The 22,759-nt window shown below is 34.5% G+C and overlaps 2 protein-coding genes across 2 annotated transcripts in view; both read right to left on the minus strand.

The window, feature by feature from the left end:
• Positions 1-754: 754 nt before the first annotated feature.
• Positions 755-17,332, minus strand: LOC127972291 (SLIT and NTRK-like protein 6). The gene is made up of 2 exons (XM_052575705.1): positions 16,884-17,332; positions 755-4,615 (listed from the first exon to the last, which is right to left on the minus strand). Exon 2 carries the CDS (start codon positions 4,591-4,593, stop codon positions 2,110-2,112), a length of 2,484 nt encoding a protein of 827 aa, XP_052431665.1. The 5' UTR covers positions 4,594-4,615; positions 16,884-17,332; the 3' UTR covers positions 755-2,109.
• Positions 17,333-20,615: 3,283 nt separating this feature from the next.
• Positions 20,616-22,759, minus strand: part of LOC127973007 (aryl hydrocarbon receptor repressor-like) — a 20,929-nt gene continuing 18,785 nt past the window's right edge. The window contains exon 6 of the mRNA XM_052577048.1: positions 20,616-20,671. Within this exon, the coding sequence (XP_052433008.1) occupies positions 20,616-20,671 (56 nt within the window). The remainder of the gene's footprint in view (positions 20,672-22,759) is intronic.

Below are 22,759 nucleotides of genomic sequence, written 5' to 3' on the forward strand. Positions count from 1 at the left end.
GAAAAATATTGGAAAGCCACTTAAGCGGGGAGAAAGGGAAGATGAAAGTGTGGAGTGGATGAAAAGAAGCCTTCAGCATTCTAAGGAGCTATTGAATGTTGCACGCTGGTTGCCTGCTCCATAAAAGGTTCTTTTCGAGAAACGAGGGTCTGACAGAATTATGTTTGGCTATGGCAAGCTGTCAAGTTCACAAACTGACGTGAGGATGTTTGGGTGCGATTTACGGCTTGAGTGGATGTAATCATATCAATGCTATTTTTGAAATGTCATAAATTTTATTGTAAAACAATTTACATTTTTTATGTTTATTCTCAAAGAAGCTGCCGTTAATTACTGTTAGTTCACAAAACAGCAAAGTATAAATCATAGATGATTCTTGGGCACCTTCGTTAAAGTGTAACCCATATTTAATGCAGTCTTGATCTTATATTTGCTCTTGGTTTGAGGACATGTCAAGCAGTCTCTCTATTTTGACTATTACCTCATTTGACTAGCTTCTATCAAGTGACAGAACAAAATACTGTAGAATTTGATTTGACATATAATTGAAATGTTAAACTCGTTGGCTATCCTCCTAATTGTGTATTATTGAATAGAAACATTTAATTACTTTCATTTAACATTGTTTTTCCCTGCTGTGTGAAATTCTATCAACTGTCAACCACCAGTTGAAAACCAATGATATAATAGGATTCTTCTATTTTTGTTAATAAACAAACAAACAAACAAAAAAACAAATAAATAAAAAAATCCTCTATGTTTTTTCCTCATTTAATTTATTTATTTACTTGTGCTATTTGTGTTACTTGCCATATTATTGCAATCCACTATTTTTTTTTTATTTTTTTTTATTTACAGCTTAATTGGTACCACATTAAAGGCACACAAACATATATAAATGTTAAATTATGTACAAATATACAGAATAAATAACTACCATCCACACTTGTACAAAATAAAGCTATGGTGATCTCCCACACAGAAAAACAATTCAAGGCTTAACACAATAATTTGTGTGCATATTTTCTCTATACATATATAGATATATATATTTTCTTTTCTTCTCCAGCCAGATAATGAAGACAAAACACCCTGCATAATTGTCATGCTGAAAGAAAATAGTCAGATATGATTTGTGTTTTCAAAAGGAACTTTAAACAACACTATTATACAACCTAGAAGAGACACTACTTGGTTTTCCAATGGGAAAAATGGCATAGACTGTGCGGTCCAACAACGTGATTGTCATCAACCACCTTTAAATGGTATTTTAAGTAGTGCAATTATTTTCTTTTCATTTTCTCCAAGGATGCCCAGCAGAGTTTTTGTCCATATCAGAAGCAGTGGAGGTAATGAGCAAGTGGGTCTGTGTGACATGATTTCTGAACAAACTCTCCAGGCATGTTGAGAATTCCAGGTGAGAGGCCAATTTCAGGCACGATAAATGAGCCCACTCATAAAGTCTGACCTCAGGGTCAAAACAATAGCTGTTTGGCAAGCTACTCGCTCTTGATGACGCCTTATTTATTAATAAATGCAATTTTCAGGCATCTTGCATGCCAAATACAACCATTATTTAATATTTAATGAACAAAAACTGTGTTGGGAATGTTTAATTCAGAACTTAGCAAACCAGGGAATCATTTAACTAAGCATAAATGTTCTGTATGACAGAAAGAAAGAAAAAAATAGAACACAATTTCTTCCATTGCTACAGATAAACAGTGCTTGAAGATCTGTTACGTACATAATAAGAGATACACAGATAGAAATGTGAAGTGACTAGTGACTAGTCTTTCCTACCAAAGAGAATGCATTAACCACAATACACATCAAATGTTCTGGTATCAAAGCCAATCTTGTCCAAAGACAACTGTTTGTGACTTTTTCGGTGCGAAATTTTGTTAGAATGCATAATCCATCATCTGCAATGCTAACGTTAGAGGTCCGCATGAAATAAGTTGTGTCCACGTCAAATGATCGTATCGTGAGGATTGCCTCTACTCTGATGTCATTTTATTATATCTCTTGAGCTAATCAGAACTCAGAATGAACTGTCAAGGCACTTGGAGTATCATTTGTTAAATCAAAGTATATATTGTACTTAGCTCAGTTGAAAGTCGTTTGATGCTCTAAGACTTCTAAATAGTCTGGTTCGGCATGTAAGTTGGCTTTGAGTTCAAAGTACTCGTTTTTAGTCTGTTCCACCATGACCTTCCGTGGCCTTGTATAAACAAGAGTCTCCACTAGTTTAAGCTCCTTGTGGGGGTTGGGGACTTGCATGTCCACCACTGGTTGTAGCTGTGATATGTTTTTCCTGAGATATTCACTGAGGCTGAGCTGTTGGAGCTCCCGTTCCCTTTCTAAGATGTTCTTGTACAAGGAGCTTGCATCTCCCACACTCACAAACTCAGCAGGGTAGTCGGTGACTGCCCTGAACTTCACGTTGGGTCCTGTGAGGAGGGAGTCGCTCTCCTTGTCGAGGATGCTATGGCAGATATGCTTAGGTTTCTCACTGTCGTACTCATCCAACTCATATTCTTTGTGCTGAGAGCAGTAACTAGGGTTTCTGCATACCTGAACAATGGGGCTACGAGAAGGTTCGTCATACATGCCGGGTCCTTGCCTTTCAGTTACGTGGTGGGTGGTCTTCTGGCCATACATGCTGTAGTGCAGGTGGATGGGACTGCTTTCGCGAGGTTGCTCCTCGGCTTGTTTCTTCTTAGCCTGTCTACGCCGACGGTGTAGCACAAACACAATGATCCCTGCAGCACAGAAAATGAAGGTCAGGAAGAGGATGAGAAGACTGAGGATGAGCACCGATAGGGGCACTGCTTCTGTCAGAGACCGGAAGAAGCCACTGGTGCTGACTCCTGTCGCAGGCGTGGCTACAATAGCATCCTTGGTGTCTCCCGGTAAGGACCTATAGGTGACCAAGCCAGGACAGAGAACATCATGCTTCAGGTTTCTAACCTCAGCAGTAGAAAGTTTTTGAGGGGTGTGGCATAAGATGGTACCCATTACAGTGTCCTTGCTTAGCTTTTCCACCCACTGTTTGAGGCTGACTAAATCACAAGTGCAGTCCCAGGGATTGTCCTCAAGATAAATTTGCTCCAAATAATTGAGCTGGTCCAACACATTACTCACCGGTAAGTGCATAAAGACATTTTTCCTTAGGTTCAATCTCACCAAGGGCACATTACGAAATATCTGTGCAGGGAGAGTGTTGAGCAGATTGTTGTTTAGGAACAGAAGCTTTAGATTTGTCAAAGGGTTGAACGATCCAGCCTCAATGTCTTTGATGACATTATGCTCCAAGTACAAGTATTCCAAATTGTGGAGGCCAAGAAACATTGTTGCTGAGATTTTCTCTATCCTGTTTCCATTCAGGTACAGTTTTTTCAAATTGCTCAAACTCAGAAAGGTTTCATTGTCAATGTAGTCTATCTGGTTGTTCGCCAAATTGAGCAGTTCCAGACTGTCGTACGTCACAAAGTCATACTTGAAAAGTCGCTGTATCATATTTCCTGTCAAAAACAGCTTGGTTGGGCTTTGTTCAAGAATACCTATATCAGATATCCTTTGAATGCCTCGGTCCTCGCAGTGCATTAAGAAACCCATGCTTTGGGGAGGACAAGAGCACATTGGCACGCAAAATGTCCCTAGGCCATTTGCAGGTGTGGGTACTTTTGTGCCATCGTTGACATTCGGTATCTGAACAACCTTAGTGGATGGGGTAACCACCATGTCTAGAGACTTTGATGGCTCTTCGAGATTGATGTCAGCATGAGAGGGACAAAGTAAATCCCTTTTGACTCTGGCCAAAGAAATGCCCCTAAGATCCTCAGGCTTTTTGCAAACCACCTCACCGATAGACGACTGTGCCCGCATGTTCTCGATCCAGACCTTCAAATGCAAGATTTCACAATTGCACATCCAGTCATTGTCCTCCAACAGGAGCTCCATGATACGACCAATATGCTCCAGGAAACCAACGTACGGCAGTGTCTGCAGCTTGTTCCCACGCAGATCCAAATGTGTCAGAGGCACAAACCGGAAAATGTTGCTTGGAAGGAACTCAATGGAGTTGTCATTGAGGATCAGAACTTTAAGACGGACAAGCTTGCTGAAGGCCCCAGGCTCCACGACCCGGATGAAGTTGGTGTCAGCCTGAAGGTATTCCAAATTTACCAAACCGTGAAATGTGTCCTCCTTCAGCATGACCAGGAAATTGCTGTTTATGTGCAGCTTTCTTAGGGATCCCAGTGCACTAAAAACGCCAGGTTCAAGCTCCTGTATGCTGTTTAAACCAAGATGTAAGGTGACGGCGTTCTTGAAAGCCTCCATATCTTCTGTAAGTAATTCCACCAAGTCATTTTTATACAGGTTTAAATGCAAAGGCATATCTGATGGGACCTTCACATCTGAGATTTTGCTTATGTTTCTGTCTTCACAGTTCATGTACAAGTGTCCATCTTTCTCTTCACAGTTGCACAAAGATGTGCAAGCTCCACCGTACAATGACTTAGGCTCAGTATCTCCAAAACTAGCACCAGCAAAAAAGGAGCAAACAAAAATGATCCTGGCCAGCATTTTTTTTTTTTCTTCCTTGTATCTAAAAAGACAACACAGGGGGAGAGAAGGAAAGGTAATTACTTAGTGCATTAAGCAATCTCATAAAATAACACAGAATTATGAGGAGTATTGCAAGTTCACAATGCTGAATCTAATGAAATAAACAAGCGAAAAAAAATGTGCCTAAATAAAGATATTTACAGGTTTATAATTTTTTAAGCTTTTAAAAGCATCCTCTTCCTTGCATTTTATTATTGTATATTATTATTTTTATTGCATATTATTATTATTATTATTATGCATTTTATTATTGCACTGGAACACTAGAATATTTTATATGGTAACTAACACTGTAATATTCCTAAATGAATAATTTAGTTGCGTCACTGATGATGATGATAATAGTGATAATTATATCACATTACATACTTAGATAAATAATTAAGTATCTAAAATTACTGGAATAATTACATTCTAATCAAGAGACAGACTTGTGCTTATGTCGCTCATAATTTGTAGATCAAACAACCAAACAAACTCAACTTTTTCTTTCTTTTTCTTCACAGTAAAGCAAAGCATGTGTATGCATGCATAGCCTATATTTTACTTTACAACTTTACATCAGTCCTCAGCAACAGACATCCTGTGAGATTTTTCTGTGCATAATTACAATGGCTTTCCCGACCATGTTACCTCAAACATGTGGATTAGTGTGCTTTAAGATATGTGTCCTTTAATCATCTCGCTATGCAAACAATTATGTCTAAGAATTAATTTGAATGGAAGGTTCTTCCACATTAATGTTACATATATTTTCTCTTCAACATTCAATAATTGCCTTTGTCTTATTTGTAGGGTTGGAGCCAAGAACAGGTTCTTAATCAGAACAGGTTTTTTACTGGAACAGAATTACCGTTAATGTTTCATGTGCATGCATTTTTGTGCTGACTCAGCACCATGGTATTTTCATTGCATCTTTCACTAATCACTATTTAGCAGCACTATTCTTTTGAGCAATCATCGACTCTTATGGTCTTATACATTTTTCTATTTATTTATTTTTTTATATATATCATATTATTCAAAAATAATTAAAATAAGTAAACAAATTAATGCAATTAATTATTGGACTGCATTTATGCCTCCTAAAGAAAACAAATGTATAAATAAATAATAACATATTTTGCAAATCTAATCATTTGACAAAATAATTCTTCATCAAAAGTCTCAAAAATGCTTTAATGAATATGTGAGGAACCTGAATTGTTAAATTCATATGATTCATATGACTACTTTGTTGTCAATTTCTTATTTTGGGAGATTTCAGGATTTCAGGAGAAATATCTGAGGGAGATGATCATGATGAAGACCATCTTCTCACACTGTATCCAGTTTTGCTCAGATGATACTAAAATCTGCAATCAAAAGAGATTTGAATGAACATTCTATGAAAATTCTTCCAAGACCAAATGATCTGGTCTGCTTTATATCTGTATATTCTATATGCTAAATGTCAAAGATGGTTTTATTTGTATCTCTGTTTGATTTTTTTTTTTTTTTTTTTTTGTCTTCAAATTAACTTTATGAGACACGTCGAGGACAAAGTTGATATTTACATGAACAAAAAAAAAAATCCCCAGAGCAACCTCTTCCTCATACATTTCCACTGAAGAAAAATAACCACACACTATTCTTCATTATATTATAATGCCATTTAAACAACATTGCACAGTTCCATGCAAATTAACGGAAACATAAAACGCCCCAGAGTCCTAGAGAATCTGCAAGGAATGAAAGGCTTCCCAGTTGTATTGACATTAAATCAAACATTGAACGGTCCGGCATGCCACATGACACCGACAGACTGCGTGCGCTGACAGCTGTGAGCAAACACAGTGTGTGAAGACAACAAAGATGTTTTTTTCAACTCTCTTGAGGATGCAGGTAGAACGGCAGTGGAAGGGGGTGGTGGCATAAATAAAATTAGATTAAAAGATTACAAAAACTGTGGAGAATATGAATGCTTTGTATGTCATGCTAGATGACAGGACAAAGACAAAAAAAAAAAAAATACATGGTCCCATTCCTATTTTTAGCAAGCAGTGTGTGGCTGACAGTGAAGAGAGAATTTGTGGTCCATTAGAAGCCAGTGAAGCCTACATATTGCGCTCTCATGCATTTAAGCAGGACCTAATATACATCTACTTAACTATCTATATACACACATACGCACATAGAGCTCGACTCGTGACTTCTCATGCCTCAGGTTTACACCCAACCTGCCTGTATGACCCGCTCCACACATCCTTGGAGGGGAATCAGAACATCTGTCCTGATACAGCAAATTTTCCTGGCTTTCTCTTGCATGGTTAGCCAAAGCATATAGGCTATCCCATAGGAAAGACAAATCACAAATGAGATTTTTTTGATCTCTCAGTTGTTTCTCTTGCTACACAGTAAGGAGATTAAATGTAGAACAAATGGAGATGTTTGCTTAAGGCTTCTTCTATACTGAGAAAAAAGACTGTATAATCTAAAATCCACTTGTAGGGAAAGAATCCCAATAATGGCATGCCCTGATTGCTCAAGAAAACACAGTATAACATTTATGTAGCCAAATAAGAACAATTGACACAATTGTTGACTACAGAATGGATATGAAGTTGTAAAATAAATGTGGATATACTATATAAACAAATAAAATAATAATAATAATAATAATAATAATAATAATAATAATAATAATAATAATAAAATAGTTGTTTCTTTCTTAGCCTTTTCTCTTTTAGCATTTAAAGGGGGGGTGAAATGCTCGTTTTCACTCAATATCCTGTTAATCTTGAGTACATATAGAGTAGTACTGCATCCTTCATAACTCCAAAAAGTCTTTAGTTTTATTATATTCATAAGAGAAAGATAGTCTGTACCGATTTTTCCAGGAAAAACACGACCGGCTGGAGGTGTGACGTGTGGGCGGAGCTAAAGAATCACGAGCGCGAGTAGACTTTTGCGTCGAGAGCGTTTGGAAGCTGTGACATTACCTTGAGGACAAAACCATCATCCAAAACAAACCATGGCTTACAGTCAGATTCAGACATTTATTTATGATCCAGAATCAGATCCAGAGGCTGAAACTGAACGAAAGCAGCAGCAGCAACGACTCGCTCCGAGCGGGGCTCGAACCCGGGTCTCCGATGGGAGGCGGACGCACTAACAAGGAGGCAGAGATATTTGAAGCAGTTTTACTCACCGCCTGCGGTTCTAACACACGATCGTGACCCTTTTTTCTTGGGATTGCATAATCCTTAAGAAATAAACGATACGCAAATCCGTCGTCAAACTGGGCCTTGTGAACAAGCATCTCTGTAAAAATAAACTCCATCCACTGGTCCCTTAATGCTGTTTTTTTTTTTTTTTTTGGTAATCTGCGCAGGGTTGTCGTGCCCTAGCAACCAAAAACACACTTCTTTTGTGACTTTTCGCGACGCTCTCGCTCTGATCAGTGAATGTCTCTGCTCTGCTCTACGGGAACGCGCGCTCTTCCGGCAGACGTGCCCTTAGCACCCATATAAGGAAATTCCGCTCCATCTAACGTCACACAGAGCCATACTCGAAAAAAACTTTCCGAAACTTGTGACAAACCAGAAGGAGTATTTTGGGAACAAAAAACGTACAACTTAATTTTTGAAACTCTGTCCATGTTTATCATGGGAATCCAACTCTTTAACAGTGTAAAAAACTCAGTATGCATGAAATAGCATTTCACCCCCCCTTTAAAGAAGAAAATTGTTTCTTTTTTTTTTTTTTCTTTTTTTTTTTCAAGGTTGAATTGTTCAGAAAATTTGTCTGTTCCGGGTATATTTATTTGTTTAAGTTTATATTGAAATCTAAGGCTTGGTCTTTTCATCATCAATCCTAAGCACAATTTTAATAGCACTGGTTCTTTTTTCAAACTACAAAAATAAAAAGCAGGAAACCTCAGTCAAACAACTGAAATATTAAAGACATCTATTTTGGTAATTCTTTTCAATAATTATTGTCATTTTGTTTAATTCAAATACATTCTGAGGTTTCTGATTTATTTTTGGAATAACAAGTTGATCATAGGAAAGATCTTATGGTACGCACATCCATGATGTCTAAGAGAAACAATTGAGATATTAGAGAGATTTTATGTGTGATTTTTCTTGTTCTTTTATGTTCTTAAACAGGTGACAAACTTTGAATTTCATAGATGACAACTACATAAATAAATGAATACATACGATTGGTGTAGAAACGTATTTTTCACTTCAGTTCACTAAGAGATTTTCCTATTAATTACAAATAGCAATTTACACATTTTGACAAAGAATTAAATCACATTTTCTTGTAAAGTATACTCTTTGTTTTATTTACAACTGCGAAAAATCCTTTTCCACAATGTACAAACACAGTAACTTGTTTGTTCCAACTGAAGTGACACATGACAGAGAGAATGGAAGACATCCAAATATCAATACTGTATCCACCCCACATCATGCACACACACACATATATATATATATATATATATATATATATATATATATATATATATATATATATATATATACATATGCTAAGTTGCCAGTTCCTCTGAAAAACTGACAACAATGCAGACTCCCAGAAGAAGAATCCATCGGAGCAGCACATGGTGAATGTTTGATGACATTGTTTGATGTTATATGTCCCGTGAAATGTTCAAATAAATTAAAGTAAAGAAGAATAACCCTCAAGGCTATTTTGTATGAGTCTAGTGAACTTGTTTGTGGCTGAGAGCTTCATATATCCATAACAGAGGAAATATAGTGTGCGCTTCTTGCTTCTACTATCTTATCTTGGCATCACAATTCAGTGTCCTTTGTTTTGAGGCAATCCATTTTTTGTACGCTCCCATATGTGCGGTTTACCCTCCAATGTTGAATTTCAATTGCTTCCAAGCCTACAGCAACACAAGCATCTTTCAAAGACAAATAATCTCTACACAACTAACTATAAATTGCAAAGTAAAGTTCCTTGGGTTCTTTTTTTTTTTAATATCTGGAGCTCATTGACATTTTAGTAGGATCTCATGATTCTAACCTTCTTAAAAAGGAAATTATATTTGATCCAATCCCCAGTGAAGTATTGTTTGTGGGCATTGTCTTGCTTGAGCAGGTTGAGAGAATGGTGGCTGTCTCGGACACATTTCTAAGGGGTGGTCATTTATTATTTATCTGATCAGTAATGAAACACCACCAGAACAAGGTTGACCAATGAAGCATGGCAATCAGTGGCTGTGTTCCTGTCACACAGGAGCAAATCTATTGTTTGAACCAACCACAAATTTGCATAATCTGATTACCATATGCTATTTAAAGGACATATACAACTTTAATTTTCCTAGACTTTTGCAAGTATTGTGTTATCTCTCATGTCTTCTGTGAAGCTGGTGTCAAATCATTTCAGTCCGCAGACTGTGAACATGACGAACGTGACATTTCTACATGACAACGCAGTTTAGGGTTGCAACCTCATTCCAGGTAGAATAATTTAGGTCTAGTGAGCTTCCATTATACAAGAATGTTAAAAGATCAGGACACTCAGGCGCCAGACCAGTTAATATCCACACCCAATGTTATAACATGGGATAATTTGGGGTTTTCATTGTCCTTAAAGGGTGGATGTATAATTTTGATCCAAACAACGGAAACATTTGACGTTTTTATGAATAAAATTTGGCTCTGTTTCAAAACCCACTGAGTGATCTTGTTGTCTATTATCTGAAGTAGACACAGCACTGAAAATAAATAAATTAATTATATATATGAACATCAAATATGCAGAAGTTGCTGGAAAACCAAAGAACATGCAGGAGCTAGAAGATTTTTTCAGTTTAACTGCCCAGGACCAACAAGGGACTCATGAACAACTATCATAAAATGAGTCGTTTTTATAAATTCAGTTATTATTTGTATTGTGGAGTATATGTAAACATCTGTTATGTGAAATAGCTTATTCAGGACATTACAAAATAAAAATCAATAAATAACACATTTCATGATTCCTCTTTTTTTTTTCTTCAGTTATTATCATTTTGCACATTGTATGTAAAGTTATCAGCACAACTTTACAACTATATATAGTTTGCCGTTTTTGTGTATTTATTATTGTAATTTCTCTCACTTCTGTCTCAAGTTGCTTGTAGGGCATTATTGTTTAATTTTCTCTGCCATGCTATCAATGGTTCCTTTGAATTTGGGTAAAAAAAGTTATCTTAGAAGGCAGCATAATGTTGTAGTTAATATTTTGGAACAACCTTAGTGTTTTGAGTGCACTTATGATGCCTTTGTAGGTTTTGGATCCTATGGATCATCACTGGACATCACATTTATCTTTTGCTCTATATAAAATGAATGCATTTCTAGGCAGGAGCAGAAGTAGTGCAGTGGGCTTTCTTTCAAATGTGTTGCTAAAAAAATGTGCTATAATTATTTCACAGGAAATCAAGCCATTAGATCTATCGGTTGAAACCGGATATGCTCACGCAAACAAACATCTGCATGTAACAGATGCACCTCTCCCTGCAAATCAACATCACAACAGGATGTTGTTCTCACTTTTTCTGCTCTCCATTTGATTTTCCCCTTCACTAGAGTTTATTCAAATAGACCACGCTTCTGTGATCCCATTTTATTGGTACATGCTACAGTAAGTCAAGCATCTCTGTTGCTTATAGTTTGGGTTAGTGTATTCAACGAACCCTTGACCAAAAGTATTACAATTTGATGCAAAACGCATGCTATTGTTATTGCTCATGCTATGAAGTGCGCTAAGTGATTGAATGATTTTGTGCAATACTAAAAAGCAGACCATAATATCATATTGCATAAATAAGCATCATTCATATTTTCTAATGAAAAACAAAGTATCAGTCTGTCTGAAATGGTGTTAGATTACATGTATTCAAGCAAGTGCGTGACTTGTTAAAAACTTTTTATAACTTCTCTGGTCACTAAAGCAAATGATGTGGAAAAATGACAGCAGTGGGTCTGACACAGAGTTGACATATTCAATTTATATAGCGCTGGATTTCTAGATGAATCATATGAGTGTTCACGTCGTTCAGCTCTGTGAATTCAGTTTGCCTGAAGCTTATGAAAATGACTGTGGCTAATGAGATAAATGCAGAAGATATTACAGAGATGTAATCATTTAATAAAACAATCATCACTTTTAACAGCTTTTCAGCCCTTTTTCTTTTATTGCATTTAAAGCTAGATTTATTCTTAAGTCAGAAGATTATTTTGCACATTGTGTGCCATTAAACGTGTGATATTATTCAGGAAGCAAAGTTATTATGGAAGATGTAAATATGTTGACTTTAACTAACTAACTTGTTTAGCAGGATTATCTTCCAACTTTTGCTCTGCTATGACATTAGTTTACTTGAAAGAAAAAAAAAATTCTAAAGAGAAAATGCAGTAATGCTTTACAATAAGGTATCCATCATTAGCAATAATAGATTAATTAACATTAACAGTAAGCAATATTTATATTATACTATGTATAAATTTCACAATTGCATATAAACAAGCAACACATTCAATTGAACATTAGAAAAAAAATATTCCAATGATTATTAAAATAATAATAATACTTTTTGCTAAACTAATTTAACAAATATTATTTTTAATTAATACATGCATGAAATTAACTATCTACTACTTTAAAATACAGTAGAATTATTATTCTTAACTTCTATTACAGTAGAAGTTATTCTGTACATTTTCAAAGTAATTCTGTAATAAAACTATCTGCAGTTGCTCCTTCCTCCAGCGTTTCTCCCAATTTGGACAAAAAAAAAAAAAAAAAAAAAAAAAAAAAAAGGATTTCAATGTTATCCAGACTCAAATAAATCTGAACTGCACAATGTGTATCCACTAGAGAGACTCACATTTATTTACAAGGGCAACCATTATCTCAAAGCAGGGAAAGAAGATCGATGATTTAATTTTCTCAGTGTCGTTTTCATCAACAGACAGATACTAGAGATCCATTTCTTTCAAACAAAGTTAAAACTAGTTGTTAGTAGCATGGAGAGCGTTATTACTACTATTGCTCATACATGGGTCAAGGGTTTGTTTAAACTCTAAGTACTAAAATATGGCATATAACTCATCCAGCACAAATTACAATCATGAAGGAGTCAAGTTGGGTGCTATTACTTTTTCCGAAGCAATTAGACTTATGCTATTCACCAGGTGGTCGATAAAAAAAAAAAATAAATAAATAAAAAAGCATTCCAGACGGTTATTGAGGGAAGGACCCGAGCCATTTCAAGAGATATGAAAAAGGGCTCTTTAAACTTGGGCCAGTAAACAGCCACCTAGCAACTATTCAGAACACCTTAGCAACCACAGAGAAATCCAGTATAACAAAACTCTGAACTTAGCGCCCAAAGCAATGCCCCTGCAACCACCTTCAGCACTTTAAAGCATTCGATCAGATAAGCAGCACTAAAAATTTAGTCCTTATTACAATGCTGTTTTACATTACTTGGTACTATTTTAATATGGCAATGAAACACATACAGAACATTGGTTCCCGGGACTTTTGAGAACTGGAGCTTGTAGCCTGGAATTTCTCATTCTAAATGAAATGAAAATCATATTGTTTACTCACTTACACAAAACAATATATTGATTTAAATTTTCTAAGACACTTTTTGTTGGTAAAAGTCATATGCCTTTTACCTTTTGTTTTACGTTGGTAAAAGTCATATGCGAGTTAAATATCATCAAATATCGTTGTGATGTACACCTGAGAACACAAAGGCCTGCATAATGAGCTGCATAATGAGCTGCATAATGAGCCGTTCAGTCAGCTGTGTCACTGAGAGAGAAGAGTTACAAGAAAGAATGTGAGAACAAAATACATGTATATCATTTTATGTTTGTAGACATTTAAAATATATATTTAATTATCCCACAACATAATTTAATATCTACTTGGGGGAGCAGTTAAACAGTTTATTAGGAACAATAAAATCTGACTAACACCTTTATTGTTATTATTATCATCATAATTATTATTATTATTAATGTTGAAAATAGCTGATTATATATATTTATTTCATGTTTTTTTTATTTATTTTTTTTTTATTATTTTTTATTTTTTATTTTTTATGGGGGATACATTGAAAAAAGAGCATTGTGTTACATTTGTTCCAGTTACATTTATTTTTTTACATTTATTATTTACATCAAACTTTTGAATGGTATAGTATTGTATATTGTTATTTAAAACTTCATAATATTTCAAAGTAGACCCTTTACAGATTCGATTGATCTGAGTTTTTTTGGGGTTATCAGGAGAAAATGCCTCATAACGCGTTAATCGACTTCAGAGGGTTAATAAACTGGATTGAGCTGAATAATTACACTGTGTCTTCTGTAGGGCTGTTGTATAGTTGAATTGAATTTATTTGTTTAATTCTGCAGTATCGACACTATTATTGAACTAAACTGAATCAACTGACTCAAGCTGAATATCAGCATTATTGCCGTCTGTAGAGCTGCATACAGCTGAATTTAACTTGTTTCTTAATTGATGAACGTTACAAAGTTACTGAACTGAAATGATTCAAGCTGAGTAAGGACAGTACTGTCTTCTGTTGAATTGCTTATAGCTGAGTTGAACTTCTTTCGCAATTGATGAATTTTGCACAGTGTTGATTCAGTTCAGTGTCATTATTCAGCTCAATTCAGTCTGAATTATGAATTATTAACTGAATTATGCTGACAATATTGTCTACTGTAGTGATGATTTAGAATTTTTTTTTCTTATTTTTTATAATTGATGCATTTTGCAAAGTCAACATTTATTAAACTGAACTGAATCAATATTGAACTGATTTGAACTGAATAACATCACTATTGCATTTTTTAGAGCTGCATTTAGCTAACTTGGACTTATTTCCTAATTGATGAACTTCACAATTCAGTTCAGTGTCATTATTCAGTTAAATTCAATTCAGTGTGAATCCACCTGAATCCACACTGATCTGAATTGAGAATAATGAAGCTACTGTCTTCTGAAGGGCTGCCTTATCATATTAGATCACGCTTGCATCATTAATCGTTATTTTCTTGCTTTTTACTGTGAAGCTGCTTTGAAACACTCCTTATTGTATAAAGCACTGAAAAAAGGTAACTTGATTAAATTGCACACATCGATCACTTGAGATGAGATGTAGCCAGGTATCAAGATCCGATGTAGGATTCCCAGCTTGTTTTGACACACCAGTGTTGTTTGTGTCCGTGTTGAGCATGTAAGCGCACAGCTCTCAATAAAGGGAAGTAACCTCCAACAGATTGTTGCAGGTTGCATCCGCAGCATGCCACTGGGGGACCATAACATCCAGTGCAAGGGAATGAGGGATGGAGAGATGAAGAGAAAGAGTGTACACTGGGCTTGGGGCAAAGGGATGAGCGAATCAGTGACGCTCCATTTTACCCTGCACAAATCAGTGGACTAGCGCAGATGGCCCCTTCATTGTGTCTGTGGCACTATGGAGGAAATGATGTTCTCGCCCCAGGGAGACGCCACAACACCCACATATAAGAACAGAGGCGAAAGAAAAGGCACACAGTCCTGTGAAGCTAATAAACTCGCCCACTCGATATTGAGTGTCATAGTGGGTTTAGCCTTCACTGTTAATAAAACTATACAGTTTAACCGCCATGTTTGATTGATTTTACAATTGCACATGCATGTAAAATCCCTCTTTTTTACTTCTAAGATAGTCAAAAATCATTAGACTGATGATATTGGTGATTTAATCATCTCCTACAGTGCAGTTGCAACAGTTTTCCACACTCTTAAAAATAAAGGTTCCTTAATGAAATGAAGAACCTTTAACATCCATAGAACATTTCTATTGCACAAAAGGTTATTTATGGATCCTCAGATTATTGAAATATCATTCACACTAAGAATAAAAAAAGGTTATTTTAAGAACTATGAACATAAATTGTTTTTCTAATGCATAAGAGAACTATTATTTTAACAGTTTAAGATCACAAATTTGTCTCAGTTTGGAGTTATTTGACACATGCAAAACATGCTGTCCAATTAAAAGTGCAGTAAAACATCCAAAGTGGCAGGTGTGTCAGAAAAGAACATGTTAGAGTATGAAAAAAGCATTGCATACATTCATGTTAAATAACTGTGGTCAACCTCAAAAAGAAATCCAAACAAGTATGACATCAATCTGAAATTTATTAATAATCCTTTCTTTAAAAGGAAAATGCATTCAATAAAAGACTTGTACTAACATGTATGCACTTTCAATTTACATTTAATAGGTTTGCACTGTATGTTCCCTGGGAATCAAACCCATGACCTTGATGTCGCTAGCGTCACACTCAGCCAGTTAAGCTACTAAACATGATACCTAAATGCTATGTGTTTTCAATTTAAAAAAGTTCAGACTAATTAATTCTTCACATTAATCCTATCTGTCTGTGTATTTGCACAATGTCTTGCATTTATTAAAATAAAAGTTTAATAACTTCAACATCTTAGTCACAGTTTGAAACCTCTCTACACATAACAACAGATTTAATGTGGACTGCACATCTATTTCTCGTGGGCTTTTAGAGAGTGTGCTGCAAACTCTGTCTCTCCAGACATTAAATGAGGACTTCTGTGTGTAGGTATGTCTGCCTGAACACTTGTGAGTGTGTGTGTCTATGCCTTTGTGTAAATGTGACTTTGAAGGCGAGCATCTGTGCTGCAGACGACTACATCACAATGAAGTCACATGAGTTTCATTTACAGGGACTGCATTTGCAGGGAATGAGAAAATATAAGTACATTAAACCTTATAAGGGTTTATATACCTTGAGATCACAGGAGTCAGTGTTACATTAGCACTGTCTATTGTACTTTTGCAATGCGTTCGGTTTCATATATATATATATATATATATATATATATATATATATATATATATATATATATATATATATATATATATATATATATATATATATATATATATAGTAACGGAAGGTGCATTAGAAAATAACTGCTCGAAGGAGAAACAAGTGATGTGCATTTTGCGGTCTAGGCATCGTGCCAACCTGTATGTCCTAAAACAAATGTTTAATGATACATAATCCATGGCATCTGCTGTAATAGGCTTCCACCTAGCATTAAACCTAAACACTTTCGGTCGACACCGACACTAAAATAATCACACTGCTTTGACTTTGGATGTGTCATTAGTAAACCTCTCTTACCCAAATTACGCAGCGCAGGAGTCTTTGTAGCTCCGCTTGGCCAAGTTATCTGTGCTTTGTGGATCAAACAAAACCACCCAGTTTTGTAGCACAAACCGGACGCCTGGACTTCTCAAAAGGCTTCCCTGGCACGGAAGAGCCCACCGCGCAAAAAGACGCATGGAACAAGTCCAGATCCAACTTGCCCTGAGCTCTCCATCGCGCAGTGGGTTGTTTGATTATTCATTTACGTGTCCAGTCGCGATGTTCAGATATTTTGCGCCCGCATTTCTTGGGCTCCACGTTTCAGTGTTCAGCTAGTCCAGTGGCCGAAACTAAAAGTCTGTAATTAATATTCAACTGTCCGCGTCGCTTCGGAGAGCGCCTGACCCCAGCGGTTTCTTACTGAAGGTGTCGAGGAGGCAGATTCTCCAGCCTCACGATCTGCCCAGTGAATGAGCTTGTGCTGGAGCTTCACTTCACTAGAGCTCCTCCCTCCGTACAGTCAAAGGGGCTATCGTGACTCCTTATGGAGAGGAGAAAGAGAGAGAGAGACGAGTCCTGAACGCATCCTTGTGCAGCACTTCTGCGGGAGTGTGTGCTTTGAGTATCCTCCTCGGCCATTATATATGTTAGCTTACCTTCTGAACACCCGAGTGAAGCTGTCACACTCTTTACTGTAGTGAATGTGTCTGGGGTTTATTTCAACGTGCACTTCTGAATCATACACTGAAGGGTTGACTACACAATATTGCTTAGGGAACAGATACTGTTAACTGCACACACATTGCTGTGGTGGGGAATGGTGTCACACTACACGGTAGAAGTTTCCATTGGTTTAAACCCGTATCTAGTTTAAAATATGGATTTTATTATTATTATTATTATTATTATTATTATTATTTTTTTTTTTTTTTTTTTTTTTTTTTTTTTTTTTTGTTACAGTAATTTAAACAACTGAGGCACATTGTGACTATTTGGGGTAACTTTTCAAAATGACAAATCTGTCATTAAGTAAAATAAAACAAAGTTAAATTACATTGTTTAGAAATTAATTAACATAAATAAATGAATAAAATGATAGATAGATAGATAGATAGATAGATAGATAGATAGATAGATAGATAGATAGATAGATAGATAGATAGATAGATACTGTACCTACTGTTCATATAAAGACATACAACATATGTGTGAACCATTGCTTTGAATAACAAATGCCATAATTGTATAAATGTATACATTTAAAATAAAAAAGTATGACAACTTGCCTCAACCTGACATTAATGAAAACTAGTTTTGTTCTGAGAACTTCAGTTCAGCCGCTTGTTTATAAAATGGTTCTATTACTGTATGTAGTTTACATGTTAAAACTTCTACTGTAAGTTTGATAAATATATAGCTACAAATCTGAAGTTTAACATTTAAAGTATTTCACTGTTTGACATACTGCTTACCCCTGTGCAAATAAAGTAAAACATTAAATGAAGAATAATAATATGAATATTGTGTTTATGGAACACATGATAGGACAAAAAATTATAGCCTGAATGTACTGTAAGTCGCTTTGGATAAAAGCGTCTGCCAAATGCATAAATTTAATTTTAATTTTAATATTAAATTAAAGTATGTTTTAACCTTGATATGAATTAAAGATATACACACTGACTGATATCAAGGTGAAACAAGCTTTTAATTAAAAGCATTTTGAAGATTAAAATGAAATAATATTTTCTTAAAAATTGAGGTTTTGTCTGATCTGGCGAGATTATGAAGTAAATCCACCCAGCCACACACTTTTTTTTTTTTTTTCTCCCTTTCTTGTTAGTCTCATTTTTTCGCATCATGACTAACCCATCAGCGAGACTGACAAGATCATGGAAAGCTCATAATGAGTCATAATGTGCAAGTTCCTGTCTTCAAACTGTTATGTGTAACTGAAACCAACCATCATAGAGATCACACTGCATTTCATTATTAGCTGTAATTTGTTTAATTTTAGGTGCATTGCACTCTTATACCTGAATGGAAAAGAGTTAGAAAGCACACAGATTGTTTTTTGTCCCTTTTTTGTCCCTTTTTTTTTTTTTTTTTTGTCATGTGCTTGCAGGTAGTGTTGCGCAAACACCCTGAGCAGCCCACACCTTTTCTATCCACATTACGTAAGGTGAGAACACCCACGTGAGAGGCAAGAGTCAACTTTCACATGTTCTTCAGCTTCTGACATAAATCAATAGAGCATTCTGACATGCTTTTGTTGAATACAAAAATACATATTTGAGAACACGTGACGAGATATGTCTATGCTTTCATCATTTACCTACGCTACTATTCAAATTCATTTTATGTATAGAGTTTATTGTTTTAACCCTTTACCCAGTTATATAGTAAATTATGAAGAAAAAATATATATATATATGTGTGTGAACTCCGATCTAATCTCATGAGATAAAAATGACTCATTTTGGTGACCCTCGTTTGTTTTAGTGACCCTTATATTTAATCAGATAAAGTTGATCAAAAGTTAGAGAAGAAAAAGTTAGGAGACATTGGTTTCAAAAACACATGTGAAAAACAACAACAACACAAAAATCAAGGCAAATATGAAATAAGCAGAACATTGTATTACTATGATTAAAATTTCCAAGCTATGATGATGTCAAAAAATATATGTATGATGAATGAAATTCACCTAAGAAAGTAGACATAGTAAGACATGGATTATTACAAAATTATCCATTTTGTTGTGTTTGAAATATAATAATGTCATTTTAAAAATAGAATTTGAGAAATACACGTTTGGCATTGTTAAAAAGAAATTAAATACTAAACTACAGTGTGAATGAGTGCTTTGTTTTTTTCAAAAGTGCCCATTGAAGAAACACCCATAAATTAATGGAGGTGCTGTGTTTGATTCTAAAACTTGAGATAGGTTTTGCTTGAAAATTGTGCTTTAAAAAAAAAAAAATAAAAAAAATAATAATAATAATAATAATAAAAAAATTGGTTTGTTTGATCCACAAAGCACAGATACGGTAACTTGGCCAAGCAGAGCTACAAAGACTCCTGCGCTGCGTAATTTGGGTAAGAGAGGTTTACTAATGACACATCCAAAGTCAAAGCAGTGTGATTATTTTAGTGTCGGTGTCGACCGAAAGTGTTTAGGTTTAATGCTAGGTGGAAGCCTATTACAGCAGATGCCATGGATTATGTATCATTAAACATTTGTTTTAGGACATACAAGTTGGCACGATGCCTGGACCGCAAAATGCACATCACTTATCTCCCCTGTGAGCAATGCACCTCCCGTTACCATACTATATATATATATATATATATATATATATATATATATATATATATATATATATATATATATATATATATATATATGTATATATATATATATATATATATATATGTATATATATATATATATATATATATATATATATATATATATATATATATATATATATATATATATATATATATATATATGTATATATATATATATATATATATATATATATATATGCTGCCTGGTTTAGTTTATCTAATGTAATGTCTTTTTTTGTTTTCAGTCATGCAGCTGAAAGGAATCCAGGTCAATAGAGATGTGTTATCAATGTATATAATTGATTTGCCGAATAGGGCGCCTTCCTTTGCCATCTGTTTGGCTGAATTACTCTGAGATTCTCTGGGAAACAGCATTCTGAAGTTCAGAGTCAGCAGCTGCTAATGAATGCTGAGTTAAGACATGCTCAGCTCGATGGAATCACAGCGCTCCGGTAAATGCACGGTTTTTACTTTTCCACAGAAGACATTTTAGAGAAGGGAGCAGACATATAATTATTAGTTCTGCATGTCATAACTAAGTCCGATCAAAGATAAGTCATATTGTACTGTATGATTAATCACGAAAAGTGAAGAGTGATCTAAGGTACAGTATCACACTTTTAATCACAGATTGGACTAGGCCTACAGTACAATCAAACATTTGGTCAGTTTTTTTTTTTTTTTTTTTTTTTTGTTCTTATGTTTTTGATAGAAGTTTATTTTAATGATTATCAAAGCTGTATTTGTTTTAACAATAATAAAATAATATTGTGTAAAAAAAAAAAAAAAAAAAAAAAACTCTAAACTGTTTATTTCTAAATTAGAATTTTCAGCATCATTACTTCAATCTTCAGTGTCAAATGATCCTTCAGAAATCATTCTAATATGCTGATTTCAAAACATATGCTGTGTATGTGTGTATTTACACATGCATAATAAATATACACAGTACACACATATATTATGTTAACAATTTTTTTATATATATATATATATATATATTAGATACAATTGATCGTGATTAATCGTTTGACAGCACTATAAGTATATTATATTATATTATATTATATTATATTATATTATATTATATTATATGTATTTATTTGGTTTTGTTAATGTTAGAGAAAACATTCAGGAAGCATTCCGTTTTATAATTTGGAAAACATTATGGCAATGTTACTTTTAAATGTTGTCTAAACCATCTGAAATTAAGAAATGTTAAGTTTAAAATGTTGAATGAGCATCCGACTAAAAAAAAAAAAAAAAAAAAAAAAAAAAAAATATATAAATATATATATATATATATATATATATATATATATATATATATATATATATATATATATATATATATATATATATATATATATATATATATATCAAATATCATGAACAATGTTTAAATGTTGTTTGATGTTTTTTGTTTGTTTTTTGAGAACCTTTTTAAAGCCAAAGTTCCAAAGTAGCCAAAATTCTTATAATGGCTAGAAAGTATATAGGTATGTAAAATGCATTAAATTGTTTCAACACAAATAATTTAATCAAATGCATCTATGTTGTGTGTGCTATGTATTTGTGCATATTAGATTATTGTATCAAACTATATTGAAATCAGATGTTCTCAAGTGCTATATGTATGACATTTCTTTTTGTAGATTGTTCCATATGATCCAAAAAGGTTTCGTAGGATGCTCCTTAAAAGGCATCTGACAACGTAAACAGTAGACAGCAGGGCAGGTAACCAGGTTTTCATTTTAGTTTCCATTCAATGCTATTAGCAAACCAAAAATGCCATCTTTTGACATTTATGAGAATGCAGCTTAAACACGGTCGACCTCTCAATCCAAATAAATCCACAATTCTTCTATTGTTTTGAAGTGGAGAACAAACCGAAGCCATAAATATTAAATACTCACAGAGATTGTTTCTAACCTGGGGCTTGTGGTGTACCGTCCATCTCTGATTAGCACCCCTACCTGCTCTCATAATGTTTAACCACTGTGTGCAGGTGGAAATGTTCTTCCTCACACAGGCACGCCTGAAGCATGACATAATAAAACAAAAAGAGGAATATACACAGAAAAAGGACATAGAGCTTAAACGAACAAACAAATGCATGATCGGAAATTAAAGCAATAGCTCACCGAATAGACAAACAAAGAAACGGTTGTTTGCGTGTGCATTGGATTATAAGTGGACAAACACAGAGCTGTTGTATGAGGGCTTTCATAACTAACCCTATGTGTTTGATTAACGTGTTGAATTATTTGAACATGTGTTTGATTAAACATTACATACAAAAGAGCAGGCCATGATGATTTGGTTATTTGCCTGAGGTGAACAATGAGAAGAATGCATACGAAAACTAATATAGCACCTGCTGCTGCTTATGAAAATTATATCTCTGCAGAGCAAAAAGGGCAGTGGTGTCATTATATATATGGTTTCCCTATGCCTTCATTTGTGTTGTATTTTTTATTTATTGATTTTCTATCATTTCTATTATATTATTTTCTATTTTGTTACAATTCTACATATATACACATAATTTTAAAAAG

Source organism: Carassius gibelio, chromosome B15 (genome assembly GCF_023724105.1).
Source record: "Carassius gibelio isolate Cgi1373 ecotype wild population from Czech Republic chromosome B15, carGib1.2-hapl.c, whole genome shotgun sequence".
Classification (NCBI taxonomy): Eukaryota; Metazoa; Chordata; class Actinopteri; order Cypriniformes; family Cyprinidae; genus Carassius; species Carassius gibelio.

Bases quoted from the DNA above. Each gene is read 5' to 3' on its own strand.
- LOC127972291 (XM_052575705.1), bottom strand. From the start codon at position 4,593: ATGCTGGCCAGGATCATTTTTGTTTGCTCCTTTTTTGCTGGTGCTAGT.